The 21,178-nt window shown below is 44.4% G+C and overlaps 1 protein-coding gene across 28 annotated transcripts in view; it reads right to left on the reverse strand.

Annotated features, from left to right (window-relative positions):
• The window catches only part of PKNOX2 (PBX/knotted 1 homeobox 2), a 658,041-nt gene that overhangs the window by 146,191 nt on the left and 490,672 nt on the right, over nucleotides 1-21,178 (reverse strand). For all 28 annotated transcript variants that reach the window (XR_010593235.1, XM_065570190.1, XM_065570188.1 and 25 more), the window contains one exon: nucleotides 3,993-4,181. Coding sequence is in view for 27 of the 28 variants with exons in the window: in XM_065570190.1 (XP_065426262.1) it covers nucleotides 3,993-4,181 (189 nt within the window). In the remaining variant the exon portion in view is untranslated. The remainder of the gene's footprint in view (nucleotides 1-3,992; nucleotides 4,182-21,178) is intronic.

Consider the following 21,178-nt stretch of genomic DNA (forward strand, 5'->3'; position numbering starts at 1 on the left):
AGCATGTTGCACTCTAATGTAGGCTATGTTAACCTGAAGTAGGTGCCTTTTAATGTGCACCGCTAGGGTCTATATGGGGCCATTAGAATGCAACACGTTAGAGCACTATAGAAATCACCCCCTCTACAGGGCTTTGCCACGCCATGCAGACAAGTCCTTAGTAGCTCAACTATCTGACTTCAAATCATGTATTTTTTTTTCTTTGATTGGATGACTTACGCACTACACCGAGGTACTTTTAGCTGTCTGGCTATCCAATCTGAAATTTGCTTTTGGTGGATAGTCAAACCTTTGGATTTTAGATTTGCTTTTCACAAATATTTGTGCTAGTAAACACTCAAAAATTTGCAGAAAGCTGCCATGAAACGGTCATAAACACAGTGGGATTAAAACACAAAACAGAAAAAAAAAAGAAAAAAGAAAACCTCTTCTCAAAAGAAAGCAGGAGAATGCCATGTTGTGTAACCAAATAATTTGATAATACAGCCTTCAATATCAGATTTAAGAAAAAAATCATTTGTACATTTCAAACTAAGGTGTGCTCACACGGTCATGTGTATGCACTAAACATGGCTTAGAGCAGTGTACATTGGGGAGCTATTATTTGAGGAAAGTGCTTTACTTTGCATTATTCCAAGAGCTACTATAAAAATATTTGAAGTCCTACTGGAAGCATAGCACTCTTGGAGACTGGGTCATTTTGCAGAGGTTCTTGGGGAAGGTATGGTATATGCAGGGTCACATTAAGACACAGGCACTCATGCAGCTATCCATTGAAAGTTTCTAGTGATCATGATGGCAGAAAAAGGCTTGAAATGAGTGTCACTAAAGGCAGAGAGGTCTGCCTAAGTCTGCAACAACAGCTATAAGAAGGTGGCAGATGCCCGACTCATCTCAATAGAGTGTTAACCATACACAAGACCTACATCTTGGGGGCCCTGCCTGCCCCACCCCGGCAGAAGACCATATCTGTGGCAGGAGGAGAGGACTGGACCTGCATGTGGCACTAGTGAGATTACACTCTTCCCCTTCACCTGACACAAAAATGGAATGCAAATCCACTGAACTTACATCCCAAGACACACTTGGATGGAACTTGGTTTGGGCCATTTCAGTTGAAATTTTCACAGATGTTTAAGGCCAGAAGGGACCTCTCATGGCATTCTCTGTTTGCCAGTCTGTCTGTCTGTAAAATGATGACTTTTCAATCATGCATGTGATCCATTCCAAAATTTCAGGAAGTGTCCTAGGCATCAATGGCCAGAACCATACTGATTTGGAGAAAATCAGAGAGAGGAACAGACGCATCAGGGGACGGGAGGGAGGAGGGCCCATGCAAAGTCCCTGTTATGGGGATGAGGGGGGACCTTGGAATGGGGGCACACAGGTGGAATGGGAGGCACACAGAACCCCTGGTTCGGGGGAGATTAGGGAAACCTGCTAGGGGGAAGGGGGCCCACAATCCCCCTTCCAGAGGGGAAGGCAGGAACAGAAGGCATGGGGGAAAGTGGAAATGGGAGTGCACTCAGAGCTGCTGGCCTGGGGACAGATGGGGGACCCTGGCACAGGAGGACGGGGAATGCCAGGTACACAGAGCCCCTGGCAGGGGACAGATGGGGGAGTTGCAGGGAGTCCCTGCAATAAGGGGTGGGAGGATAGCACCCGGGGAGCCGGGAGGGGGGAGAACGGGTGCAAAGAGCCCCTGGTGGGTGCAATGCACTCAGCTTGCACAATCAATGATGTGTGTGACCCCCTAATAGAATTCCATATTTCATAACTGTTACAATTTACAATGTACAGACATTCAGGTCACTGGTCAGTGATTCCCCAGATCACTCCAAGCACATTGCAAAAATAGAGGTACAACATTTGCTACCCTGTAACTTTCTTGTATGGCAGCCGATGACAATGAGAGTTTGTAGTTTTTTGTTATCAGCTCAGTCACTTCATGCTGAACTCCTTCAGAACGTTTGTGTGTAACTATTTGAACCAGGTTACTAATTTGTACCAGCACCTCTTCTTCAGACCCCTCAGTCTTTGACAGTGCCTCATTGCTGTTACCTGAAAAGAGTAGGTCCAGGGTAAGAATCTCCCCAACATCCTCTGTGGTGAAGACTAAGGCCTTGCCTACACTACAGGGCCTATGCCGGCATAGCCCCCTAGTGGACACACAGCAAATGCTGACAGAAGGGGGCTGTTGGTGTAGTAACACCACCTCCCCAAGCAATATTAGCTATGCTGACAGAAGCTCTCTTCTGTTAGTATAGCTGCGTCTACGCTGGTAGGTTGTCAGCATAGCTATGTTGCTACCGCGTGTAGTTTTTTCACACCCTGACTGACATAGCTATGCCAGTATAAGTTTTAAGTATAGACCAGACCTGAGGGAAAAATTGCTTAACTTTCCAGCAATTTCCTTAATTTCCTGAATTTCTCCCTGGTGGTGTAATGGACCCACTGATCCTCTTGCAGGCATCTTGCTTCTGATAGTTGTAATTTCTTGTTATTTTTAAATACCTTGAATTATTTACGGTTCAAATTCTATTTTAACCTCTTAATTTTCTTCTTACATGTTGCCTGAGGTAGTTGATCTTCCATTTCCTGGGCTTCACTAGGGTTGGATTTCCATGTACTACTTGACTTCCTGCTCCCCTTCTTGGGGAAGCTACTCATCCAGCACCTACACAGAAATTTCAAGCAAAGAACCCTAAAAAAAGCCTTACGATGCACTGAGACACTAAGCGAGTGGTCAGCAGGCAGGATGGAATAGTATAGAAGCAATGCACTCCGATGCCTGTCCTAGCAGCTGTCTGTGCTGCCTTTGAAGGAAGAGGTAAAAGACAGTACCAGTGAGAGCTGTGAAAGGAAGTTCACTGCATTACTGTTCTGTCAAGGGCACAACAGCGGCTGGATTTCTAGAAGATTTTCTAGAAAAAAAATCCAGCCGAGCAATTCAAATGGACAAACTTTGACCTGAGTGAGAGGAAAAAGTACAAGGGGTTGCTTAAAAAGATGTTAATAGGGATTAGGCTTCATGGAATTTTTGTGCCAGGGTTTTGCTGCTACAAAATCTTGTCCCTTTTTCTATGGTAATAATTGACAAATGCGACAGTTTATATCTCCATAAACTTTAAAATGTAGCCCCAAAATCTGTTTTTTTTATTTAAAATGTTTTCAAAGTGAGGATAAGGCTTGGTCTCTATGCAGAGTTAGTGTGCAGGGTTCCAAACGCCGGTACGTCACAGCGCACAGACCGGTAGTTTGCAGCATGCTAGAACTTACACCTCAGCTTGCTGTGCACTAATTCACCATATAGACAAGCACTAAGAATTTCCCATGGTTCTAATTAGTTTGTGCCCCCTCTGTAACTATCACTGCATACTGACTTACGGCCATATGCAACACTTTATCTGACATCTCAGTTTCATCATCCATAAACATGGTTAAAACTCTACCAGCCAGTGGCAGTCACCCACTAGAGTCACATTTCTATGAAAGAGTGCTCTGCTGCAGGACGGCATTCAGAGCAACCCAATGAAACACACTCAATCGCTGCACCATTTCCTCCTGTGGCTTTGTGCGTATTCATTACGTGAGCAGGACATGGGTCATTTACTTTCAAACACATATATTCACATATACACACACAAATTAAGACTTACATTTTCAATAGTGCCCCTAATTTTCAGGTGCTGCCATTTTTAGAGCCCACCTGGAAACACTTTTTGATTGATTTCCAGAGCTGTTGAGCAAGGACAATGGGAAGCCAATGGGAGCTGCAGATACCGAGTGCCTCTGAAAATCAGAACCAAAGTGTCTTAAATCTCCCGGATCCCTCTGCCATGCTCACACAGCCTGTTAGGAAAATGTGCCTCCTGGTAACTGGATCAAAATGAGGAGGAACTCTATAAAATGGAGTGAAACTGTTTGTAGAACAATAAGGCCCAAGGGGAGATTCTAGGAAAGCATGTGTGGTGGACATTTTCAGCCATTACCTGTGGGTGTAGGTTTATGGAGGGCTGGTTTGGGGAGTAGGGCCCCCCAAGATCATTCCTGAGTAGGTTATCGCTGTGCATCTTTGTTTTGAGGCAGGTGATATAACGGTTACAAAAGTCCTTGCACAATTCATTCACTTTCTCCAGCTCCAGCAGATGAATTCTCAGGACCTGAATTGCTTTCACCATCTGAGAAGGATAAACAAGGAGAGTAGGTCAGTGCATATCCATTGGCTTTCTAGTAACTACTAGAATCATTGGGCAACCTAAGGAACTGCTAAGGATGAGTATCTGCAAGATTACCTAGGAACTGCTAATGACGACAAACTGATTAAATAACCTAGTGTACAATTTACCACATAATCCTTTTTAGGACTGCAGTTCAGATCTGTTGGTGCTAGTGCAGAAAAGCAGCCCTTTCAAACAGTGCAGCTTTTTCACTAGTGGTAAAAGAAAAATAAATATTTTTGTTGCCATGGAATTCACCAATCTGATTCACCCCCAAGTACTGCTGCTAGAGGTCACACTTGGAACTTAACGAAGGACAAAGTGGAAGCTATAGAATCTATGGCCAAAAAAAATCACTTGTTCAGTATATTTACCAAAGAAATTAAATTCTAAGAAATTAATGGAGATATCCCATCTCCTAGAACTGGAAGGGACCTTGAAAGGTCATCGAGTCCAGCCCCCTGCCTTCACTAGCAGGACCAAGTACTGATTTTGCCCCAGATCCCCAAGTGGCCCCCTCAAGGATTGAACTCACAACCCTGGGTTTAGCGGGCCAATGCTCAAACCACTGAGCTATCCCTCCCCCGAAGTACCTGCCGTTCTTATTTCAAGACAGGTAAAAAAAGTAAGTAAAATATTGAACTGAGAAAATGAACTAATATCCACTTTCACCAACTGAAAGTTAGTAATTAAGCAGTAATGTTTTTGTTTCTCTTCTAATCACTAGGCTTCCCAAATAAGTGGTCACTACTGGTTGAAGACTATTTTGCTAGTCAGTATCGACCAATGAATCACCCAGCTCAGAGCGAATCAGCATGAGTTTTTACCACTCGTCTCTATTTTTTCCCCCTCATCTCCACTATTTGGAGATGCAGAAACTCACTGTAATTACCATCCCAACTAAAAGAAATGCCCAAAGAAATTTTGGAGACTAAACATTGGATGTAAAAATGTGTTTGATTATTCTCCACTGGCCACTCTCTCGAACAAGATTTCAGAGCAGTAACGTGGCTGTAAGCTTTCCCTAGAGCAAAGCGTGGGCCTCATTAAAATGTACCCCATAAATGTTAAAAAATGTACACATAAAACATTCCTCTCATGGAACTGGAACTTTAAGTTTTACAGCTTCAGTTTGAAATCTTGCATAATATATAAAATTCCAGCTATTCGCTGTGGGGTGATTAAAGCCAGTTTTATATAACAAAAAATCTTTACATGTCAAAGGATTTTTTTTACTTGCAAATTGTAGTGATCATCTTTACGAACTGTTAGTCACAGACTGCTCCTGGGTTGAATGGCGACATACATTTCAATGGCCTTGCCATCAATTGCCCTGATGAGCATGCAATGGCAATAGTAGGAGGAGGGCCTTTGGAACTCTGCTGCTATAATGAGGCCTTGCTCGTTACCAGCTCCGAGATTTATAAAAGTGGCATTAAAAAGGGGTAGGAGGAAGGAGAGGACCTCAGGAGATAGCCACATTTCTCTGTCCTAATGCACTGTGAAGGTTCTCTCAGCTGAGTCACAAAGCCAGCGGGGAGTCAGAATAACGGGCGCTGATTAGGCACAATTTATAAATAGAACAAGAAGAGATTAATCAGAAGCATGGTTAGCCAGGGCAAACAGGGGACAAACTCCTTTTAGTCCCCATCTACTCCAGGGAATTTTGAGAGGAAGAGGTTGAAAGCCCTTTGCCTTTCAGCTCCTGCTTCAGTCCCACTAATACTGGTTCACATCGATATGCTACTGAACCCTTGCACCCCCATGCTCCACATCCTACTTCTTTTCTCTTGCAGAAATGGGAATAATGCACAAGGTCAAACAAAACAAAAACAAACAAAAGAAACCTGACCAGCACACAAACTGGGAAATTAAGTTCTTCAGAGTGTGGTAGGGCGGCTGCCCCACGCCCGGAGAGTGTGGGCTGCAGCAGGCCCGGGTGCCTGCACATCCCGGCAGCCAATAAGAGAAGGGCTTGTTGCGAGCCAATCAGAGGCCAGATTGGGGACAGCCAATCAGGGCCAAGCTCAGCCATATAAAAGACTGCTCAGGGAGAGAGCAGTCAGTCTGTCCCAGGCCTTCAGAGGGGAAGGTCTGTCTCCAGAGCTGGGAGGCCAGCACCATGGACAGCGAAGTGCAGGCCAGCCTTGGAGAGCGGAGAAGGTCCTACTCCATAGCCTGCCAGGCGGCAGGCCTTGAAGGAAAGGGCCTAGCGGGAAGAAGGGCTGTTGGGGAAGCGGTCCAGAGGAACAGACAGAGGAGGAAGGAGAAAGAGGACAGTGAGGCTGTTGCTAGAGGGCCTCTGGACCGGGACTCAGAGTAGTGGGCGGGCCTGGCCCCCCCCTTTGTTCCCCTTGGCAATACACCCAGCCATAGGCTGCAGGGAGCGGCCAGCTGAAACTACACCAGATCCCAGACTGTAGGAATTGCACTTGGAGGTGTAGGACTGTGGGTCACCCAGCCCCCGGAAGGGGTATGAATGGACAAAGGGACACTGTCGGAGGATAGTGTTCCAGAAGAGGACACTGTGCATTGGGAGCAATGCGGGTCCACACGCCAACCAAAGGTGAGACGACAGATGGGACGCCACCAGAAAGGGGCGCTCTACTGGATCGAACCAATTCCCCGAGACGACCAGAAGGAGGCGCCACGGTGGTAAGTCCCTACATTGTGTCACAGAGCTATTCAGTAAATGGACACGAGAAAAGTGTAGCTCCAAAGAGGGACAGAGATCCCTCAGACTAGCGCATCCATCCAACAATCACATTTATGAAAGTCAATATTCAAGGGCAAAGGCAAGAAGACCTGACACACTCATATATATAAAAAATAAATCTCTCAATTATCTCAGCTCATTTGCTTAGGGTCTCTCATTTTATGTTCCTGCTTCACTGCGTAGTATATCTGTCCAGAAAAAGAGTTACAGTCCAATGGAATACGTGCGTGGGGTTGTAAAAAATACAGATGCTGAATTAATTGACTGTGCGGCACTCAGCAGCTGATTGAGTTGATAATGGCAAGATCTGACCTTTTTCTAATTTCTAATTATATGCATCTCAGCTGGGAGGAATACATGATTCTTATTCTAATGATGGCTAATGTGGCTGGCCTTTTCATCTCCTTTTTGCCATCAGCGGTGGTGGACAATTTGTAGGGAATTAGTGATGTTAAGAAACCCCCCAGACAACACAAACAAACCCCAGCAAAAGATTTGTTTGCCCTCACTTGTTCCTGACACAGTGATTGCCTAGCAAATCCCACGCAGGAGCGTAGTGTGAAGTGGAGAGACACAAACAGAGGCGTGAGAGGCAGAAATGCTGCACCCCACACAAAAGGCGCTGTATCTGCCAAGGAATCTGGAACAGCTCCAGATTATACATGAGTGAGTAGAAAATTTCATTTCTGTCACTCAGTTGCAAATTCATTACAGCCACTTCCTTCACTTTCCCTGTATAAACAAGGGTGTCGTGACAGGTCCCCCGCTGCTGATGATGCTTGGGAGACACAAATGTGTTTTGCTGTGGCCAAACATCAGACCCCTGGGTCTCATTGAAGAATGAGTAACACAAAGAATAAGGCAGAGGCCTACCTGGATAATAAAAGTAGCTAATAAAACACCCCTGCAGCAGCATTTCTTCTGAGAGTGAGAGTTCTGGAGTGTCACTTCCCAGTGTTACAGCGCAAACAACAGGACGGATGCTCCACGTCATCCCTGGTCAGAATCCATCGGATCTACAAGCTCCAAAACTCTGCCCAAGGTTTGGGGTTTGGTTTATGTTGCTCTTCAGCCGATAGCTCTTGCTTCGGCAAGTAGCCTGTTACCCAAGTGCAATTACTCAGAACTAGGCTTTACAATTGTGAAAGAACCTCATTCCCTCGGAAATGGCCACTGCTTAATGCCAATTTTACTTACCATTCCTCTGAACTCGTTTCCCAGGGGTCCCACAAAACTCAGTTCAGTGTAATTGTCAGGGGTTTTAGTTCATCTATTTGCATAACTTTAAAGCAGGTGCAATCTAAGTGTTCTCCAGTTGGCCCATAAATGTTAACTAATTAGACCCCTGTAGCCTACATTAAGGGCCTGATCTTTCAGTCTTTATTTACAGGAACAAGGGCTGCAGGATTGGGCCCTAAAATGCTGCCCTGGGGATGAGCCCACAAACCATAAAATAATAAGTCTTGTGTAACAAAAAATACTAATTACTAACAACTTTGCGTAGTTGAATATTTGCAGAGTTCCTTGCTTGAGGGGTGATTCCGCTCTGAAATGAAATGGCATTTTTCAGAGTCTGATCTGCTGAGCGCAGTAACCAGAGAAGAAGGTACTGAGTTTTACTCCTTCAGAGCTAACATTGCTCAGACATAGCAAGTAGGATTCTTTCCCACATCAGCCACAGTAGGAAAGAACTCGGATTCTGCTTGAAAATCTTGACCCTGCTGGGTTTAGGGGCTTTGGCTAGGTGGAAAGAGACTGGAGTTCCTGGCATGGAAACATGCATTTCTGCTGGGGTGGGAGCTTCTCCTCCTGTCTTCTCTGCACTCATCCCTCTCCCCAATCACCTGTACAGCACTCAGCTCTAGGGGCTGGGAGACCACATGAGTCAGTATAAGGCAGGGGATAATTATTCGCCACTCCTGGCCCCATTAGATCATGAGTCGAGCTGGATGAATAATTGCTTTTTTGGTTTGGTGGCCAAAATGAAAAAAATCTGAAAATGTTTTTGTTTTGGGTCCAACTAAACATTTAGACATTTTCAGAATTTTTTGTCCCAAGTTTTTTTTTTTTTGCCCGAAACTATTCACCTAATTCAGCCTGACTTTGTGAACAGTTTATTTGCCAAAAATTTCCCCCTGGTTCTAGTCATGAGCAAAGAACAGTTATGTCTCATAGCAACCAAGGAGGAAGGGTCCCCACAGACAACAGTCGCAGATTTCTGCACACTAGAAAGTAACAAGAGGGAAAGTTGCGAGGAGGAAGAAATGGTGGGTGCTGAAAAGGAGGATCCCACTGAGAGAAGCCTACCACAGGGCGTAGATGAGAGGACAAGTACCCAACAAGGCTCCAGAGAAGTCAAAAGCACCCTAAGTGTACCTGTGCTCATATTTGTGGCCTTGTCTCTACCTCTGAATCACTGGGACAAATACGCGGGATACACGAATGAGAAACTTCTACTTTAATATAAAATATACAAAAATGGAAGCCAGGAGAGAAAAATGAAACAGCAACAGGCAGGTGGGGTTTGTACAGCAATTCCTGTGATAAGCGAAAGCAAGAAAGAAATGATAAAACTATAAAGAAAAGAAAAAGACCTATCAGCTGCTTGGAGCAGTTTCCAGAACAGTAACCTGCAAGAAGGAAAAAAAGCAGAGGAACTGAAGGACAAACAGTGACAGCAATGATACAATCACACGTGTATTAACTAGTTAAATTGCCTGTCCCCATTAGCACCTACCTCCTCCAGGAGATCCAAGCATCAAATATTTCCATCTCCTCCAGTTGACATGTGTAGTGGTTACTGAGGTCTCTTTGCCACACAAATGGCAGAGGGTGGAAAGGACAACAGCAGAGGGTCTCCTTGGGAGGTGGCTGCTTTCACACACCCCACCTGGATTCCACTTCCAGTCATTTAAATAGATGGAGCTAAACCAAAGAAATGCCTTCTCTCCTCAAGCATCTCAGTCCCTATGCCAGAGTCCCTCTGACAGTGAGAGGGTGGAGCAGCACCATACATGCACTGATTCATAGGATGGAGATGATTGTCCCTCAAAGAACCAAGATAGGGATATGGCCTGGCACTATAGGCCATAGTGACCTGGGAAAACAATAGGGCCCAAAAGAGCAATTAGATCCACACAGCATCTGCATGGACACATGGTCTGATGTGTAAATGCAGAAACGGGGCTATAGCACTGTTATGGACAGGGTTGGCAAGGTGTAGGGCAGCATTGAGTAAGATGCTCTTTTTCTTCCTTCAGTCATGATGCCAGTTGTCAGGTACCAAATGCAATAGCCCTCAAGGTAGCTGGGCACACTACTGAGAAAGTGCTTCCAGGCTCATCTATGTAGCAGACGAGTTGAAGGAGAATAAGAAATACACTGACAGCAACAGATGTCCCAGAGGTTAGTTCACAGAACTCCATGACACAATCCTGGGCAGATAAAGAGTCACTCAGCTGATGACACAGAACATCCATGTCCTCATCTATCATGCTTCGCCACAAAATGTAGTTCATCTTCAATGTGCAGGAGACCTGCCGATAGCAATACCTTCAGACTCTGCCTCTAGATAACCTTATCTGCTCACATACCTTTAACTACCACTGATTCATTGATGACTGGAGCTGTATGAAATTTACCAAATGAGGAATCTTTGGTTGAGTGATTACCTTTTGTCTACAAACATTTTTAGAAACAAATATTATTGAATTTTCATTTTTCTTAAAATGAATCTCATGCCTTTAAAAATACATAATTATTATTGAAAACATTATCAAAATGGCTAGAGAACGTTTTGTTCACCAAATATTTCAAATTTTAATAATATTTTTTATTATAAAATTGCAGAAATTTCTTAAATTGAAACAATGAACACTTCAGCATGAAAACAACTTAAAATTTTTGAATTTTTTCATGAAAATAGGTTTTCATTTTTCGATTAGCTCTACTCCTGGCTCACCCACTCCAAACTGGAGCTGGTCAGGAATTTTTTTTAAGGAATGTTTTTTGTCAGAAAATTCAGATTTGTCCAAACCAAAGCTTTGTGTGGGCATACTTAAATCAACAAAGCTGTGGGCAAAATGGCTTCTCAGGAGCCAGGATGGAACATCTAATTAGGTGTGCTGGATTTGGAGCACAGACTTTAACCAAGGTCCTTCAGATACCCGGTGAATGCCCTAACCACCAGGCTACTGGAATTTCCCTATTGAAGCTTTGTAAAACTAATTAAATATGAAATATTCGTTGTGACGGAAAAAGAAAAAAAGACTGGCTGTGTCCCCATGGTTAGTTAGGGGCACACCCCTCTGATAGAACAGTGCCAAGTTCATATCCTCTCTCTGAATCACGGGTAGGGAAGGAGAGACAGATACTGCACCTGGATGCAATGTGAGTCTTCCACAAGCAGCACAGACAACAATGGTGCTCATCACTGACCAAGAATGAGTGAGGGCAGGAAGCGCAGATCTTGAACCCTGGTGTCTTCGGCATAATCCAATATCCAGACCCGGGTGCTGCAGGTGAGTGGCTAGCCAGCTACCATGGAAAATGGCATCCTAAAGTCCTTAAATTCCTAAATACTACTACTACTGCTAATACTACTAAAAATAACAAATATATACACAGTGTACAAGAATAAAAAGTCTTTTTTCTCAGTTTGTAGAAATGCGTCACAAGAGATGAGAGAAACAAAGAGGTTCCAACTCGGACCCTGCAGTGGTGAGAAGGAACCGAGGACACTGTCAGTCCACCCCACCCTTTACTGCCTTGAATGAAACCATGAGGTGAGGTGAGGGCCACGCGTGGACCAATGGACACTACTACTTTCAAAAGTTCTGGCTCCGGACGCATGGCAAATGCATATAACCTCAGTGGAATACAATAGGGACCATCACTCAAAGAGGCTAGACAAATTCAAACTGGCAATAAGGCTAAATCTTTGATAGTGAGAATAATTAACCACTGGAATACTTTGCCAAGGGTCATGGTACATTCTTCCTTACTGAACATTTTAAAATCTAGATTGGATGTTTTTCTCAAATCTGCCATATTTTGAGGAAATTCTCTGGCCTGTGTTCTAGAGGGGGCCAGACTAGATGATCACAATGGTCCCTTCTGACCTTATAATCTAGGAATCTATGAAACCTTGCCTCTTCCTTTGTCATTTTAGATTGTCCAGGGACTTTGGCTTCCTCTATGCTTGGAAAGTGTCTAGCTGCAACAAATGCCACCTTTCTTCAACATGGAAGGAAGCACAGAATGGCATCTGAAGAACTAGGCAGAACAAGCCTTCTCTGTGGGAATTTGGGATTTGCAGATAGCCATACCAACCTTACACAAACAACTAGTGCTCACGGTTGAATCGGGGAGATGAGTGAAAGCTGCAGTGACACAAGGCAGAAACTGAAAGGTGCTTCAATTACGAAGAGGATGGAAAACCATGTCCAGTGCATGTACTTGTATCTTTGTATTTTTAGAAGGCCAAATGCAAGGTCATCATGAAGCAGCAAAGAATGCAGGTCACACTCACAGGGTGGGACATTGTATCATGGCAAACAGTAAACACATGGCTGGTGAAACAAAGGCAGCTGGGAAACTAAGAGTTAGCCAACAGAGTTCACCAGCAAAGAAAGGCAGGGAGGCAGAGTTTCCCCCCCCCCCCACCCTTAGCTTGTAAGTACTCTGCAAGGAAGACACAATGAGTGTAAAACAGTGCATCATCATCACCACTGCTAGCTCTTCTGCTTGCATGTGTGGGGGTCCTGGCCAGATAGGTATCCTGACTCCGGAGACTTCTACCCAAATCCTGGTCTTGCCTTGCTGGGAATGCAACCTGCATGTCCCTGCTGAAGAAAGCCAGGCAGGGGCAACCACCCAATTGAGAGGTGTAAGAGAGCTGCAGGAGGAAGTGGCTCATCTCCATAGCATCTGGGAGCACAAAGACATCATCAGCAGGATGCACATGGAGATGTCAGATGACAGATAACTACAGCAGCATCAGAGGAGGAAGGATAACCAGCTGCTCTACGAGGAACAGACTGGCTGCTGGCCACCTCACGCAGTAGACAGTGTTCCTCACCCAGGTCTCCCAGCCATTGAGGTCAAGCTGTACTGGCAATAGAAGGAGAGAAGCGACCTGAGTAGCTGAGGAGCAGAAACAGCCTGCTGCCAAGGCTGGAAGGCTCATGGCCACTTCCAGAGACAAACAGTGCCTGCCAATAGTGAGGGGGCAGAATGGCACCAGCCAGCTTCAGCAGTGTTATTGAGCATGCTCAGTCTGTGTGAGCATGCTCAGTACAAGCCAAGCAATGAATCTTGGGGGGCACATGGCCCCGCAAACTCCCCCACATGTTGCCTTTGACCACTGCACCCCTGAGGAGGGGACGTAGGGTGCTAATAGTCAGGGAGTCTCTCTAAAGGGGATGGAGCCATCCATCTGCTGACTTGACCTAATGTCCTGGGAGGAGTGCTACTTGCCTGGAGTCCTCATCTGAGATGTTACAGAGAGGTTGCCAAGGCTCATCGGGCCCTCTGACTACTACTCCATGCTGCTCATTCATGTGGGCACTAATACTACTGCCAGGTATGACCCTCAGCAGATCAGCAGTGACTACTGGGCTCTGGGAGAGAAGGTGAAGGAGTCGGGGGCACAGGTTGTGTTCTCATCCATCCTTCCAATTGAGGTTAAAGGCCCATGCAGGGGCATGCACATCCCGGAGATGAATACGTGACTGCAGAGATGGTATTGACAGGAAGGCTTTGGCTTCCTCAGCTCTGGGATGCTGCTCCAGGAAGGAGGAGAGATCGGGCACATCTGACCAAGGAGGGGAACAGCACCTTCACTCACTGACTTGCTAAGCTAATGAGGAGGGCTGTAAACTAGGTTCAAAGGAAGCAGGTGACAAAAGCCCACAAGTAGGTATAAAAAAGATGACCCTAATAAAGGGCTAAATGTTGGGGTGAAATGGAAAACTACAGTAGGGTAATAGGAGCAACGAGAGGGAAAACAATGGGAGAATCTGTTCAACATCTTAGATGTCTATAAGCAAGGGAGGTTTAGGATGGATATTAGGAAAAACTTTTTCACTAGGAGGGTGGTGAAGCACTGGAATGGGTTACCTAGGGACGTGGTGGAATCTCCTTCCTTAGAGGTTTTTAAGGTCAGGCTTGACAAAGCTCTGGCTGAGATGATTTAGTTGGGGATTGGTTCCGCTTTGAGCAGAGGGTTGGACTAGATGACCTCCTAAGGTCCCTTCCAACCCTGATATTCTATGAAATGCAAGGAGTATGGGGAATAAACAGGACGAACTGGAAGTATGAGTCCATAAGCTAAATTATGACTTAACCGGCATCACAGAGCCGTGGTGGGATAAATCTCATGACTGGAATATTGGTATAGAGGGGTATAGCTTGTTCAGGAAGGACAGGCGGCGGCAGGGTCGGGATGGAGGAGATATTGCATTATGAATCAAGAATATATACATTTGTTCTGCGGTCTAGAAGGAGGTCAGAGGCAGACTAGTTGAAAGATTCTGGGTGAAAATAGAAGAAAATAAGGAGGCAATGTCATGATGGGTGTCTAGTATAGACCACTAAATAAGTAGGAGGCGGCGGATGAGGTCTTTCTTTCTTTCTATATTTTCTGTGTGTGTGTGTGTGTGTGTGTGTGTGTGTGTCTATAGATAGATATCACTAGACCTGGTAGTAATGGGGGACTATAGCTATCCATATATCTGTTGGAAAAGTAATATGGCAAAACACGAAGTGTCCAATAAATTCACCTTAATAAGCTATCTTGTTTCATATCCTGGGATTGACACAGCCACATCACCACTAGCAAACAATAAGTTCATGGACTGTATTATTACTTTTTTTATATATAGTGCTTTTATCCAAAGCGCTTTACAATAGGTAGCTAATGGTACAAACATTTGGAAAGACCACTAAGTGGTCCGCCGAGACCCTTGGCAATTTTCAAGTGTTCCGTGAAGAAAAGAGTTTGAGAATCACTGCACTACACACAACACACTGATCTCCCACAGTGTAATGCAAAATTGGAATCAAGGGTGCCAGAATCTATGTAGAAGTGGCGGGGCCAAGGCCAAACTGCCCCCTCCCTCTCTGCACCTGGCTGCGAGCCAGCTGACCTTCCTTCTGGCACTACAGCAGCCCCTGGTGCACTTGCAACCCCAGCAAATATTGAGGGTTTATATGATGTTTCCCCATAACTTCCCCTCTGACATGTGGGGACAGAGGGAGCAGGGATGTTTGCACTGTGGGAAGGAGAGATGATTGGGAAGTGCCCTTCCAAACTCCAGCATAACTCCATACCCTAGGAGGCACTCAAATGTAAACAGCATTTTACAAATGAAGTAACCACGAGGTGCACAACATCATTTTGAGATGAGCTGGGACTAGAACTTACATCTTTGACATGGAAGACCTCAGCCTCATTTACTCAAAAGGAAACTGTCACACCTATATGCTTGACTATGAGGTCTCTAGCCACTGGTCTGGCAACTAACATATGCAGTACCCTGAGCCAGGATTTGAACCCAGCTGTCCTGGCTCTCTGTAACCCTGCTCTAAACACCAAAGCAATCCCCTCCCCTGAAAGTCAGGAATCCTAATTCCCAGTAGGCTTCTGTCTAGCAAATAGTTGAGCCATGCTGTGGAAAGAAATGTGTGTCACGTTCCTTCTTTAATGGCTGCACCATAGTGAGGATGACAAGATGCCGGGTTCAAACATTGATTGCGTGGGTCTCTTATGGTTGCACATGGCAACCTGTGGCTTCAGTATCTCTGGAAAAAATTATGAAAGGCATCTTTACTAGATGTAGTGATGATCTTTAATGAGGGCTTACATTGTTATTGGTGTTGTTGTCGTCGTAGTGCCTAGGAGCCCCAATCATAGACCATGGCCCATTGTGCTAGGTGCTGTACATAACTATTGCTATTTCATAGGTGTATTAGGGTAGCACTCAAGAGCCCCAACCTGTGGTGCAGGACCACATTATGCTAGGCACTTTACAAACACAGAACAGAAGATGATCTCTGGCCTACACAGCTTACATCCTGTCATGTTGATGTAGTCCTGTTGTCAGTTATGGGAAATGGTGGCCATTTTCAGAAAGGGAACATTGAGACTATAGTGGGAAAGATGGCGGAGGAAATCATTAATAACTCATCTTTACAAGATAATTTCTTCAGGTGTACATTTGAAGGGGGTTGGCAGTGAATTTTAACTATATGGAAAATATGATGGATAAGAACCCAGTTATTAGTTAGTTACAGGTTACCAAAAAATAAAGGTCAGACACTGGAAATTTCCTAAATATCCCATTTTAAAACTAATCTAACTCATTAGCTAAGAAAAAGGTAGTTGAAAATCCTTATAAAATTTGATCTTTGCTCACATATTTTGTGTTGCAAGTTTGGAAAGATATATTGTATTCTCCAGACAAATCAAATCCCTACTTCAATTGAAAAACGGAACTCAACCTTCAAATATCGTCTTCATGTGCTGCTTTTGTGTGTGTCTGTGAGAACCACAAAAATTCACTCCCCATGGCCAGGAGGAAGTAAGGGGCAAGCATCCATGAATACACAGGTGACGTAAAGGAATTAGACTAGACCAAGATTAATTCTGCATAAAATGGTGGGTTCCATGGTGAATTTTGGGGTGTGGATGAAATATACAAGATCCTAATCATAATGTAAGCTTATTGTCTCCAAATGTAAACCAATAATGAAACACAAAAATAGCAAAGACTCCATGTCTTGTGTGGCACATTAAGGCTAAATTCTGTGCATGGATTCTAATATTATATGATACTTCCCCCCCCCCAGTCCCCACACCTCCCAGTACAATACAATCAGTACGGCATCCCTTGTGTCATTTGTTGTTTCCTCATTTGCATATTGTATGATGCCTCCACATTTTCAGTTTTCAGTGCACCACATACTTCTGTATTAAAAATCCCAAACTGCAGAGGTGCATTTAGATGTCCTAGAGAGTGGGGGACGAGATGAAGCTAGAGGTTCTAACACCTGGATAGGGAGAGGCTGGAGTACTTGGCAACCAGGAAGATACAGGAAGTTGATTTTGGCTTTGGCTCTCCGGATGCAACTGAGGCTTTTAGAACTGGGAAGCACAATGCAGGGGACAGCATAACTTGGGAAAAAATTGAACTGTAATAATCAGTAACTGCACAGTGGACTTGCTCTCGGATTGGCTGAGACACTTCCAGTATATGCTTGCTGCCTGCTGTGATACAGACTCACTCCTGGGGCTGGGCGGCCTAGTCTCTCACGTGCTTGTCATACTGTAAAGGTTTGACGTCTACCTTCCATTCCTGGCACAGCTGCTCGGGCTGGGGTTTGCTTAAGCAGCGGGCTGTCTAAATTATTTCAGATAAAGCGAAGTAGCTCTTGCTGCTACGTGAGTAAAGAAACGATGTGTTCACCTTGGACTGCTCATCAATAGGCCCGAGGTGCCCTTTTTATGATGCAAAAAAGCAGAATGAAAAGCAAGGGACACCCCATGCATTTTGTGAAGTTCTAATCAGCTGTGTTTTTTTTTTTAACAGAATTACTCAGATAAGGCCTGATCCTGAACCTTTACTCATGTGAGGAGCCCACTGAGGTTATCAGGTAAGTAAATGCTGCTCAGCCCATAGTTAGTGGAGTCCAAGGTGAAATTCCTTCAAATGACCCCAGTTCTGTTTCCCCACTCTCAGCTCCTGCTATCTGAGCCCCTAGAACTTGTTCCATAAGGACAGAATGGGGAAAAGGGAGGTTGTGCCACTCTACATCAAAGACACTCTTACCTGTTACAGAGGCACAGACAATTCAGAATTACAAGACCGCAAACATGTATAGATTAAAGTTCACACTAGTAAAACTAAAGATGGGGTACCAGTGGACATTTGTTACAGACAACCAGCTATCACTAGGGGACAGGACAAACTGCTCTGTAGACATCTGTCCATAATGTGTCAGAATAAAAACTGTATTATCATGGGTGGCTTCAACCTGGGGGACATTTGCTGGACATCCCATGCAGCCAGTAACAAAACTTCCTTGAAGAGCTTCTGAAAATAATAGATAATCATTTCTTAACACAAAGTCCTGCACTCAACATGGAGTAACTCAATACTGGACCTCAATCTACTGGACAAGGAAGAGTTAATCACTGATCTAAACATTAGGGATTGCCTATGTATCAGTGACTATGATCTGGTTACATTTACTTTGTGCAAACAGAATATGGTACCATTCTTCCAAAGCTTAAAGCAGTTGTCAGCATAACTTACTGGAACACAAATTTAAGGTGAGAAGTGTTAACAAAAACTGGGGATTGTGCAAGGACATCTAAATGGATGGTGTAGCACAGCGCAGACTCACCCCTGTGGCACCTCCTGATGGCCTCTCAGGGAATTAGCTCGATTTCCAGCCCAGAGCACCCTCTGCAGGCCGGTGATCCGCCTTGTCACTGGCCCCGTGTCCCTCCCAGGACCCCAGTGCCCCTTTCTCTGGGTGCTGCCCCCTGGCAGTACCCCCACATGCTGGGTCTCCCCTCCCAGGGGAACCCCCACCCAATAACCCTACCTCGCCTCAGTGTAAGGCTACTGCCAGTCACCATTTAGCTCCACTCCCTGGGGCAGACTGCAGTATCAGCCACTCATCACAGGCAAGGTTGGGTTTGGACCTGTTGCCTTGGCCTACCCCTGGGCTGCCCTCTGCAACCCCCAGTACCTGTTGGCCTATGCTAGGCTGCAGCCTAGGGCTTTCCAGGCTGGAGCTCCCCAGCTCTTCTTCCTTTCCCCAGCCCTGCTCCACTCAGGTACCCTGTTTCTAGATCCCTGCAGCCAGGCCCTTCTCTCTCTGAGCGCAGAGAGAGTGAGTGACTTCTTGCTCCTGGCTCAGGCCTTTATAGGGCCAACTGGGCTCTGATTGGGGAGTGGTCCAGCTGCACCTGCTTCCCCCAATCAGCCCAGGTCTTTCCTTCCACAGCCTCAGCCCTCTGCAGGGCTGGCTTTAACCCTTCCCAGGCAGGAGAGGGTGACCACCCCGCTACAGATGGCTAAAAAAACAAAAAAAGTTATGCTGGACATGAAGCCATCCTGGTTAAAAGAATATGAGGAAGCAGTGATAAAGCATAAAAATAATCAATATATAAAGAATGGGAAAAAGGGAAAGTAAATGGCAATGACTATAAGTAGATTAAAAAATGTAGATGACTGATAAAGGAATGTACAGGAATCAATGTACTATCAGTGGCTAATAGGATTAAAGATAATAAGAAGACATTTAAAAAACATATTACAACAAACAGAAGAGCTCTATGTCACGTATAGGTTCATTGCCAGATACAGATGGTAAAATTGTGAATAATGATGCATAAAAGACAGAAATGTTCAATAGATACTCCTTTTCTGTGTTTGGAACAAAAGAGCGGGGGGGTATATATCTATCCCATATGATGTGGATGGAACAACAGATTTATCACCTGTAATGAAGCAGGATGTGAGGCAGCATCTGCTAAAATTAAACATTCTGAAATCAACAGGCCCAGATAACTTACACTAGGGTGACCAGATGTCCCGATTTTATAGGGACAGTCCCGATTTTTAGGTCTTTTTCTTATATAGGCTCCTATTACCTCCCACCCCCATCCCGATTTTTCACATTTGCTGTCTGGTCACCCTAACTTACACTCAGGAGTCTTAAAAGAACTAGCTGAGGAGTTTTTTAAACTAGAAACTGGGGAAATTCCAAAAGATTGGAGCACTGTCAATGTAGCTCCAATATTATAAAAGGGTAAAAGAGTTGACCCAAGGAACAATATACCAGTTTAGCCTTATATTGATCCCGAGTAAAATAACGGAATGGTTAATTTGGGACTTTACCAACATAGCTAAATCTATAATTACTGCCAATTGACATGGCTTCTGGAAGGTAGGTCTTGCCAAGGATACAGATCTGGTTGATAAAGCCAACAGTGCTGATAGAGTGTACTTGGACTTCTTTAAGGCATTTGACTTAGAACCACATGATATTTTGGTCTAAAAAATTGCATTATATGGAACTAACAGGGCACAAAATAGATTAAAAACTGGCTAACTTGCAGATCTCAGAATGTAGTTGTGAATGGGAATATACCAATGAGCAGAGCTCTCAGTAGCTGGGTTCCCCAAGGAACAGTTCGTGATCCAATGCTATTTATCATTTTGATCAATGATCTAGATGATGATATTTTATCATGATCAATGGAGCTGGAGTCAGAGGAACCATGTCCTCTGGAAGGGATGTCATTGACAGGTCACCAGTGGAACAGGGAGCGCAGGGAGTTAGGGTGGAAGCTACTCGGCCACATGAACAGAGCAGTGCACAGAGTTTAATAAAGTTCTAGTTGTTCAACTTAACCTGCACTCAGCATCTCTCTTTGCAAATGAAACAGAGATAAAATCTTTGCTGGTAAATTTGTAGATAACACAAAGACTGGTGGGTTAGTAAATAATGAGAAGTACAGGTTCTGTTACAGAGTCATCTGAATCTCTTGGTTAAATATTCATAATCCAACAAAATGTGTTTTAACATAGCCAAATGCAAAGTAACACATGTGGGAACCAAGAATGCTGGCTATATGTACAGGATGGAGACTCTGTGTTGGAAAACAGTGACTCAAATAAGGACTTTAGGAGTCATCGCAGATAATCCCTCAGCATGCGCTCCCAGTGCAATGTTAAATATTGGCGCTAAATTGGCAGTCCTCCAATCTTTTGGAGTTTCCCCAGTCTTCCAAGATTAAAGGTAAAAAAGGCTCATGTGATCCTTGGATGTATAAAAATGGGAATATCAAGTTGAAGTAGGGCAGCGATCTTACTTCTGCATTGGTAAGACCACTACAGTAGAACCTCAGAGTTACGAACACCAGAGTTATGAACTGACCAGTCAACCACCCACCTCGTTTGGAAACCAGAAGTACACAATCAGACAACAGCAGAGACCAAAAAAAAAAGCAAATACAGCTCAGTATTGTGTTAAATGTAAACTACTAAATAAAGGGAAAGTTTAAAAATAGATTTGACAAGGTAAGGAAACTGTTTCTGTTCTTGTTTCATTTAAATTAAGATGGCTAAAGCAGCATTTTTGTTCTGCATAGTAAAGTTTCAAAGCTGTAATAAGTCAATGTTCAGTTGCAAACTTTTGAAAGAACAACCATGACCATTTGTTCAGA

Source organism: Chrysemys picta, chromosome 16 (genome assembly GCF_011386835.1).
Source record: "Chrysemys picta bellii isolate R12L10 chromosome 16, ASM1138683v2, whole genome shotgun sequence".
NCBI classification, from domain to species: domain Eukaryota; kingdom Metazoa; phylum Chordata; order Testudines; family Emydidae; genus Chrysemys; species Chrysemys picta.